Raw genomic sequence first — 10,402 nt, 5'->3', positions numbered from 1 at the left:
CTGTTTCTGGTGAATCCTCTCACTGCCCCTGCACCTCTGGCTTGTACCCCACTTCCGTATGCATAAGTAAATAAAGTCTTTTAAAAAAAAGAAGGGCACCAGATTATCAGGGTTTGGGGGTAGATGGTAAGGGCGAAGAGAGCCATATTAATGACAGCAAGGCAGGTCCCTGTTACAGTGTTTGAAACCTAATTTAGTCTCAACATGGTATAGATCTTTCTTAAAAATTTAATGGATTTTATGTTTTAGAGCACATTTAGGTTTCCAGGAAAATTATGTAGACACCCTCCGCATACTTTAACCCCTTCTCCCAGAGTTATCTCTTCTATTGGCATCTTTTGTTAATAGTGTGGTCTCTTTATTGTAATTATGACTGAATATTGATAAGGGACGCTCGCTGACCCTACCGCCTGCTAAAGATCTGGGCTGCATCTCTAATCTAGACCAGGGCTTTGTAACATGCTGGATGGTGCTTAGAAGAGTAAGCAAAGCCCCTCAGAGAGAGATACCCCCGATCCCCTGGACTCAACCTCTTCTCCAGGACAGGTCCTACCAAACTTCAGAAGCCCCCAGAACAAGGGAAGACATGGTTGGGGAAGACCACCAACACTGCAGCTAGGTGGAGTCTATATGTTGGCGCCTGGCCAATCACAGGATGATCCCCACGAAAGAGCTGGCTATAGCCATGACAACTGGGGTGGTTCCCATACTCCTCCACGTGGGTGTGGCCCATCAGTGAGACTGGGGCCAGAAAGGTGTATTATAACCAGTCTGATCAGGGGTGAGGCAACTCAGTAACTATAGAGTAGGAGGGCAAACTTCTAGAGCACAGGCACAGGACATGAATGAAAAGACACTTCTTCTCTTAACGCTTCCACAGTCACAGACTATAAGGAAATCACAGCAGCAAAGAAGCTACTCCTGTCATCAAAAGAAAAGTCTTTATCTGGGACTAGTGGAGGCAACCAGAAAGGGAGACTCGATGGTCAAGAACCATAGCTCTGGATTCTGAAAGAGTTGGGTTCAATGCCTGACTTCCTGGTCAAGCAAGCTGTGTGACCTTGGGAAAGCTACTTGACTTCTCTGAGCCTCAGGTTTTTCTCTACTAAGATGAGGATAATCATCATCATTGCATCAACAAGTAAGGGTGTTGTAAGGATGGAAAAGGGTGCTACATGTGTTAGTGGGCAGACTGAGGGGTACCCAGGGATCCCCCAAACCTACACACTCTCAACAGGTTCTGCTGAATAAAGATAAAGCATTCTCTAAGTGTGAAAGAACTTTAATAGGATGTGTGTGCATAGAGAGAAAAAAAAAAAAGAAAGGATAATAGTTTCCCAATGAAACACCCAAAGTTACCCATCCCCTTGGGTGTAAATACCCTGGCTCACAGACATTAAGGTGTTTAGGGGGGGCAGCCCCTGGCCAGGCCAACTGCTCAACCCCTGGACTACACCTCCAGCTCTGAGCTGTGCTGCTCATGGCCCTTGGACACCCAAACATGGGAAATCCCAGTCGAGATGTGTCAGTATAAGACACTGGATTTCCAAGACTTCACATACCCAAAAAGAATTAAGTCATCCTGTGATAATTTTTACATTGATTACATATCAAAATATTATGTTGGATATAATGGGTTAAGTAAAATGTGTCATTAAACTTAATTTGAACGTATTTAAAATCTTTTAAATGTAATTATTCATGGCCAGGTGAGGGCCTCTTCTGGGTCTTAGATCCTCATATAAGGAAAGGGTGAGTCATTTTTTAATATGTGTCCCATGTTGTATGGGATATACTTATACTAAAAACAGTATTCACTGTTTATCTGAAATCAAAGTGAATTTGTTTTTATTTCTTTATACATACAAGAACTGGGGTGTAAGTCAGAGGTGCGGGGTGGGGAGTATATGAGAGGATTCCCCAGAGACAGAGTTGACTGACGAAGTACACTCCTGAGGGGAGCAGCGGGCAAGACAGGAGAGATCTGCTGTGCCATGTGAGTCACTTCCAGGGCGGGGATCGAACTCACATCACAGTGGTTATAGCATGATAGCATTGAGACTTAACCCCTATTCTACCAGGGAGACCCCTGAAATCAAAATGTAATTGAGAGTTTTGCATTTTATCTGACGACCACCTAACCAGAAAAGAAGTAAAAGGGGAAAATGAAGATATCACCAAGTGTGCTCAGGAACAAAGGGACACTTTGAGTCTGTGGGCCCAGCAGGAGGCAGGGGGACAGCCATCCTTGACCAAGGAGCCACACCGAACCTCACATCCGCAGCAACAGACCCTGAGCCCAGACACCCAGACCTCGGCAGGCCTTCAGCAGGAGAATATACCAGCGCTGACTCAAATTAGTGGTCATTATTAACAGAGACCAGGATGAAATGATAAAAGGTAAGACTTTAAAAAACCCTGTTCATTAATTTTATGCGCATCTATTATTGAAAGGAAAGAGTAACTCATTCACATTGCAGCATCAATAAAGAACATTTTCAAGGGAATAACACACGCTGGCTTTAATCCCACTCTGCCGCATGGAAGGCGTTCGGAGTCCTCGCTGAAAGCAGCCCCAGAGGCAACGGCATGAATTCAAGTCTTGGTTCTTCACTAGCTGTGTGGCCTTAGCAGTCACTTCCTTTCTCTGTGCCTCGGTTTCCTCAGCTGTAAAGTGAGATAACAGCCTCAACCTTTCCAGGTCATGGAGAGGACTACTGAGCTAAGTTGACGCAACAGAACAAGCTCCGAGCATTCGTCTAACTCAGCAAGTGGGTCCTTTAGAAGGCGGCTTGTCTGGAGCACATGGGTCGATGACCTCACAGCTATTTGAGCAGCAGATGGGAAGAGACTGAAGGAGAAAGAGGAGAGGGTCTTCTCTCCTTATTTTTGCTCTGGTCATCCCACCCATTTCACAAGCAAGCAGGAGGTGACCGCTCTCACTTGGTAAAGCAGTGACGCCCCAACTCATTGCTCACTCTCACCAACCTTGTCACGAATCATTACCCACAACAGCCAAAGAGATTCTCAAAAAACATCAGTTGGGCCCAATCACTTCCGTGCTCAAAACTGCACGAATGGCTGCTCATCACAGTAGGAATTAAATTTGAAATTCTTACCAGGCCTTACAAGGTCCTGTGTGACCTGACCTTTCCCTGCCTCTACTGTCTTATCCTTTGAAAAGGCTTCCTGGAATCAACTGCAATGTGGGTGGGTGTGGAGATTCCCACACCAAGCAATTCTTTGAAACCAATCCAAGAATTAGTCAGTTTGGCTCACATTAAGCTGCAGAGAGCATCGGATCCTAGGAAAAGTATATTTCCAGTTAATATCCTCTTCTTTGGGATTTATAACCTGCCTGCTTGCTTTCAGAGTCAGTCAGCGTGGCCAGTAGGAACCAGTAGGGGCAGATTTAGACTGACCATCCATAGAACCAGGCCCAAAGTGCTTGCATGACTACCTAGAGAGCTGGCTGAGAATAACCTTGTGATGTGGAGCCTGACAATACCCCCAACCCTGCAAATATCTGGCCCCCCCACCCCGCTCACAATGGGCATGTGACCTTGATCATGAAGCGGCATGAACAGTAGCAATGCAAAGGAAAACTCCAGATTTCCCCTTTACCTGACCACTCCTGTCCACTCCCTACCTCTCACTTTCCTTTAAAAGATTTGAGGCAGAAGATGGGAGGAGGGCAGAATTCAGCAGGCTCCTGGACACCTCACTGGACTGGTCAGTAATAAGGCCACTTTCCCTGATGCAAAACCTATGTGGCAGATCACTGCCTCCCTGGGCAGAGGCCCAATTTCAGTGCAATAACAAAACTTCTCCTCCAGCAAGCCTGCTCTCACACCCAAGTCACTACAAATGTTTCTTTCCTCTCAATTACAAACTACTACCTCAAATTCTGTTGTTTATTTTTATCTTCTGTCTCATTAACTTGCCCACCCATGAGAGCAGAAACTGGGGCTCCCTTTGACGCAGTGACACCACCCAGTGCAGGCGTTCAATTCACTGTGGTCAGTGAATTGATATGAAAAAGCCACAGAGACAATGCCTTCAGGACAACGCCTCTGGCCTCAATGTCTCTATGTGTAAAGCTGTGGAACTGGATGAGGTATGATTTGAAAACCCTTCCGGCACTGAAATGCTTGGTTCAGGGACCCTCCAAAACAGGCTCTCACTAAGCTACATTTGCTCAGAACACTGTAAACAGGTCAGTGTCCACACAGCAATTCCCCAGGAGCCCAAGGCTGACAACTGCCCAGTTCCTCACTTACCAATGAGAAGCGCTTGCTCTTCTCCCTGGGTGTCAGTCTCCTGCAGATCTCGGAGAAATCTGCTGTTTACCTTGATGACATCATCAATGTTTGAGAACAGGACATCCAGATCTCCCTGTGGCAGCTGGAAGGAACAAAGAAGCCCTGGAGGTCACTGGGAACTTGTCAGAGTGACTATTTGCAGACTTGGGAGAGCAGTCCCAAGCCCTCACACCGTAGGGTCCCTTCCTTCTGGAGAAAACTGTCACTGCGGAATGTTTGCAAGGACTTTGAAAGTTTGTAAATTAAATACTTTAATTACTCAACAAGAAGAACAAGTGGATGGTGCACTCCATACGGAAGAAGAGAAACCCATCACAGGTCTGCTGCCAACTGTGATTTTTCTCCTTTCTGTTCCCATCTGTCATATCAGGTCATATCCAGCTCTGACATACTTGGCACCTACCAACATTACCTTGAGATGTATTATGAGCTCACTTCTTCCCCCCCCCCCCCCAATTAACTGAGCAGCCCTGACTCCCCTGATTACAAGGCTGTAGACACCTAAAGACAAGCGTGGGCGTGCAGAGGTAGTGTGTATGTATCTTTCCTGGGCATACAGTCAAGTGGGGAAGCTAACTATACAAGAGCTAGATAAAGCTCTTATTTTTGTTAGAATAAATAATGATCACTCTTTGGTGAATGTTAACAGAAAAAAAGTTAATCTCTGGAGAGTAAAGTAAGAGAGAACTTTCACTTTGTACATAGTATTTCATTCACTCAAGAAATACTAATTGAAAATCCATCACATTGGAGCTAGAAGGGATCATGCTTAGTGAAATAAGCAAGAAAGAAAAGAAAAATACCAGATGGTTTCACTCATAGCAGAAAAATAAAGGACCAGGGGGGGAAAAATGAACAACTATATACCAGAGACATTTTACAGGGGTGGAGTGGGGCATGGGATCAAAAAAAGGGGCGGGGGGAGGTTTGGTTGCACTGGACTAGTGCACTGGCCTATGGTGATGGCACATGGGTGAACTGGTGATGGGAAGCCCATGGGGATTACAACTGAGATGGGAAAAGGCACAAAATGATGTAAAAATAAGCTATTACATTATTTTAAAAAAAAAGAAAGAAGAAAGTCCATCACTTATATGTCAACAACAGGGATATGTTGACCTAAACAGTTCTTATCCTTAGAGAGTTACATGCTAGGGAACGCCTAAAATTTTATAGAATGTTCCTAATTATTTCCAAAATCAGGGGTGTAAAAAAGATGTTTAAAAAAAAAAAGACCAGCAAAATAGAAATGCATCATGATGATGGTATCTCCATGCTGCCACCGTTCCAATAAGATCACAAAAGGCAGGTCAGTTTAAAAGGCAGGATCTCTGAACTCCAAAAAGGGCTCTTCCCTCGTTTAATGTGATGCTCTTCCCTCTACCCCACCCCTCCATTCAGCAAGTGGACACATTTAAGGCTCCCAGACAATAAACACCTTGCCGAATGCTGCATGGCCAATAAATTGGAAGTACCAGCCAGGGCTTCTACCCCTGTCTGTCAGAGTCACGTTCACCATGCTTTTCCCTGCTGGGGGGCTCACCCCAGGGACAGAGGTGAGTTCTCCTGAGTCAGGACCCATATTTACCGCGGCAACAACACACTGCGTGGCCCTGCGCAGGTACCTTGTGCAGGCGGCTCCTGATGTCTGAGGCACAGAGCTGCAGCATGTGCAAGTAAGACAGCTCAGTGTCCACGAGCTCTCTGATGGCCAGCCTCTGATGGAGCGACCGTCTGTCCTCCTGGCCGTCCCCATCTGAACTCCCTGTCTTGGAGGAAGGCTCCTTGGGCCCGTGATCGGTCATGTCAGCAGATTCTGGAAAAGACAACACATAGTGACTCACTTCCGGGAGTTCTGGGGGGACATGCTGTCTCTAAATCCGACAGACCTATTTATCAAGTGACCTCAAAACATCTTTAGCCACATACAGAGTAGAGATGAACTGTGTATTAGCATTTGCGGGCAGCATGGGAACAACAGAAAAAGGTAGAATACAGCTCAATTACAGTGGACGTTTTCCCTGGATTCAGACACTGTGCTTGCTTAGCATTTCTTCCCCAGTTCTTGACCCAGATTTCTTTTTCAGGTTCTTTATCTGGCTCAGTCTCTCCCCATTTCTTTCACGCCCACACCCCCATCCAGGCCATCCTGCCTCTTACCTGTGCTATTTCCACAGCCTCCCCCGGCAGGTTTCCAAACCCAAATCCTCTTCCTCTGGCTACCATCTGCACTTTTTCATCCTGAACAAACTTCCAGTTTATATTTCCTAGAACAAACCTTGTGATTGTACCATTCCCTCCTGTGGAACTTGACTAGCTCCTGTTCTCTGTGGTCCCCATCTTTTCCCCTTTACAGACACCCGGGTAGCTAAGAGTTCAGTGCTGTCCTGCAGACCTGCATGGTCCTTTCCTTCTTCTGTGCTTTTGTATCTACTGTGCTGTCCCCAAGCTTCTCTCCCGTCTCTCCCCCTAACATCTTTCCTGACTTGTCAGTTGGCTGTTTCTCTTAGGTTCCCACTAGCCCCTTTATCTCTAGATCTTAAAAGTACAGATGCAAAACTGTGGACAAGATGATCTGAAAAATCATTACTCCCAGACACCTAGAAATGCTGGATCAGCTACAACTAGCTTCCTTCTCTCTGCCTGTCAGGGATGGCAACAGGGTGAAGCAAAGGAAATCAGCTGGTCCCCAAGCAGAGGGAGCTGACACCCGGAGTGGGAAAAGGTGAGCTGATGGGGCTGCAGCCAGAAGCAGAGGGAGTACACCAGAACAGGCATTGGCCAGCTTGGTGGGCGGGATCTGGGTCTCAGTGCCAAGCAGGAACAGGAGACAATTTATTTTATAGAAAGGACTCCCAGAGTCTAGTGCAAGGTGGGTCAGAAAACTGTCTCCTCACCCACACAGAAGATGACAAAGTAGCTTCTCTATCTTGGCTTGAGTCCTGCAAGAGGATAAAATGTTTCTTCTGAAAATTTGTAACAACAGACTTGTCTTTATTGGGTCTTAGACTCAAATTTATGTGGTCCAAGTAGCCCCAAACTGAGAAATTAACAAAAAGAGATGCTCTGGACTGCTGCTACTCTGAGTCCCCACAGAACAAACACAATGTCTTCAGGAGACAGATCCTTAACCTAGGCCACATGGTAATCCAACAGATAACCCATCAGGATTTAAAATCCAAAATTACAAGTAGTCCACTCTGAGTGAGCATTAACAGCAAAACACCAGATCAGACCAGATCAAGACATCAGGTAAACTATCCTAAATGATCAAATAAGTAGGGGGGAAAGCAGACATTACCAACAAAAAATAAAGACCTAAACGATTCCTTATAGCAACAAGCAGAATTTGCAGAAATAAAATTACTTTCTTTCAAATTAAAAACTGGATAAGTTAAACAAACACTTAGGAAAAAGAAACAGGGGCAGATGGATATGAAGAAATTACTCAAGCTGTTAAAAAGAAAGAGGAGCATGAAACTATAAAAGAGAATTTAAGAGATCTGAATATTGAAATAAGAAGAGCTATATATCAAATCTGTATTCTAGAAAGCAAGAAAAAAGACAGTGAGTGGAAGCAAAAATTAAAGAGCTATGATTTCAATTATCATAACTTGTTCTGAGTTCTAAATTGTCCAGAATTCTAAAAGATATGAATTCTTAGAAGCAGGATAACAAGCTGGCTATTTTTTTTTTAATCCATGTCTAAATACATGGAGAAGAAATTACAGAACCTTGAAGGTCCAGAGGAGTTACTCTGTATGTTCCCATTCTCAGAAACTATTGTAAAATGTGCTCTATCAAAATAAAGAATTAATAAAAGAGGAATTCAGGGTCTTCCCTGGTAGCACAAGGGTTAAAGTGCAGCACTACAAAGCTGTGAGTTCGATCCCTGGCCAGGGAGGTGACCCACAGGGCATAGCAGACCTCTCCTGTCTCACCTGCTGCTCCCCTCAGCAGTGCACTTCATCTATCTGTCTGTTCAGCTCTCCACTCTGTCTCCAGTGAATCCTCTCACCTTCCCCCACCTCTGGCCTATACCCCAGTTCTTTTATAGACAAATAAATAAATCTTTAAAAAAAAAAAAAAAGGAAACTGGTGAAGTAACATGGGAGAGAGGTAGGGAAATCCCCAGGAAGAATGTTCTAGAATTGACTATTAGCTACGGGTGTGTAGGACAAGCAGTCTGGACCAGAGTACTGCAAAAGGTAATAGAATGTCTTGAATTTACTGGACTAGTAGAGAGCATAGTGTTTATCAATGTATAGTTATACAGATAATACATACACTAAAGAACAAACATTAAAAAAAAAGTACTGTTATAACAATTTTTATAACAAAAAATGTGAAAAGATAAAATTAAATATTACTACCTTGTTCTGTTATAAATAGAATTTTCACAAGCAATAACGCAAGTGTGCTAATTAACGATATATATTACTATACTGGGAGGGTAGGATGCTAAGCGGGAAGTAAAAAAAGAGCTATCTCCTCATCTTCTATGGTGGAAATCAAGGAACAATGCCTAGACTGAAATCTCAAGAAGTAGCAGTATCTGCATGCTATTTAAAGATATAGCTGTAAATACTAAGATAATCAGCTAAAAATGACAAGCCAGGTAGTGTCTGAAGCAGGAAGGAAAGAGAAGAGGGTAGGTTTTTTTCATAACAAATGCTGTAGGGTTATTGGTCTCTGCTTTTCTTGACAAATATAAAACTATCCACTACCCAGCTCTTTAAATGATACACGTTTATAGTTTGTTTTTTTTTTTTAAGATTTATTTATTTGTGCATACAGAATTGGGGTACAAGTCAGAGGTGCAGGGGCGGTGAGAGGATTCACCAGAGACAGAGTGGGGAGCAGAACAGGCTGACTGATGAAGTACACTGCTGAGGGGAGCAGTGGGCGGGTCAGGAGAGGTCTGGCTCGCCATGTGGTCTCCTCCGGGGCAGGCGGCAGGCGGGAATCGAACTCATGCGGAAGTGGCTTCAGATTCTCAGTACTGTGCTTTAACCCGCTGCGCCACCAGGGAGGGCCGCCACCTATAGTTTTAATATAAACTAAAACTAAAACTAAATGTAAGGATAAGTGAAAGTTCCTTAAGTTTGCTGGAAATGAATCTTAAAAAAGCATGTTCTATATATAACAACAATATTTTAAAAATACACTTTTTAAAAAGATTACAAATAAAACATGTATTCCTTTCTAAGCATCTTAACAAAAGATGTATAAGACCTTTATCAAGGCAATTATTAAAATGTATAGAAAGATATTAAAGAACTAATTAAAGATGTTCATGGATAGGCAGACTCAATATCATAAAGATGAAAATTCCCCCAAACAGATTCACTAAAATTCCTAATTTTTAAAGTAGAACTTAATAAAGTGATTACAGAATACAAATGGAAGAGAAGAAACCTAAGAATAGCTAAGGCAATTTTGCTGAACAAGGTAATAAAACCTGTCCCAGCCAAGATTTAGATCTGCTTGAAAGCCGTAACAATTAAGCAGTATAATATTGGCACGGGGCAGACAAACAGGTTAGTGGAAGTGATCTGGGAGCCCGGGAACAGACCACAGTATAGATATGGAAACTTGTCATGTGACAGAGTGTCACTAAAAGTCACTGGGAAAAGAATGGTCCATGTGAAAATTGGCTTAATATGCAAATGCATTCCCACATCACACCCCAAATAAATTCCAGATGTATTGAAGACCTAAATGTTGATTGTGAAACTCTAAAATTCTTAGGAGAAAAAAAATTTAATTAAGAAAAAGAAACATTTTTTTCTCTGAATGGAATAGACTTCTTCAATAAGACATAAAACATATAAATCCTACTGTAACAGGTACAGGTTTCACGGACTCCGCCCCTACTCCAGATGCTGGAACTCCAAATCCCATCAATACCAAGAAGAAGCACACCCGGATGTGAGGGCGGAGCTGAGCAGCCAGGTTGGGATAAAACCGGACATGTGGGCTCGGGGAGGCCCTGCTGGTTCGCAACTGATCGTTTTGGCGCTCAATCTGTTTTCAGCCTGCCGGTGGAGTCCAAGTGAGCAGAACTGGTAGGACATCCT

General features: G+C 43.7%; 1 protein-coding gene across 7 annotated transcripts in view; it reads right to left on the bottom strand.

Annotated features, from left to right (window-relative positions):
- Positions 1-10,402, bottom strand: part of ARHGEF37 (Rho guanine nucleotide exchange factor (GEF) 37) — a 59,591-nt gene that overhangs the window by 31,488 nt on the left and 17,701 nt on the right. For 5 of the 7 annotated variants that reach the window (XM_012727992.1, XM_004686875.2, XM_012727994.1 and 2 more), the window contains exons 2-3: positions 5,948-6,138; positions 4,281-4,404 (exon numbers count right to left, since the gene is read on the bottom strand). In XM_012727992.1, coding sequence (XP_012583446.1) covers positions 4,281-4,404; positions 5,948-6,127 — 304 coding nt within the window. In that variant the 5' untranslated portion in view covers positions 6,128-6,138. Of the gene's footprint in view, positions 1-2,693; positions 2,852-4,280; positions 4,405-5,947; positions 6,139-7,219; positions 7,265-10,402 lie in introns of those variants that run through there. The other 2 variants (XM_012727993.1, XM_012727997.1) reach the window with 2 other exon arrangements.

Source organism: Condylura cristata, unplaced genomic scaffold (assembly GCF_000260355.1).
Source record: "Condylura cristata isolate star-nosed mole 26May11 unplaced genomic scaffold, ConCri1.0 scaffold00021, whole genome shotgun sequence".
Lineage (NCBI taxonomy): Eukaryota > Metazoa > Chordata > Mammalia > Eulipotyphla > Talpidae > Condylura > Condylura cristata.
The sequence above is the reverse complement of the archived record's forward strand: the minus strand, read 5'-3'. Positions and strand labels throughout refer to the sequence as shown.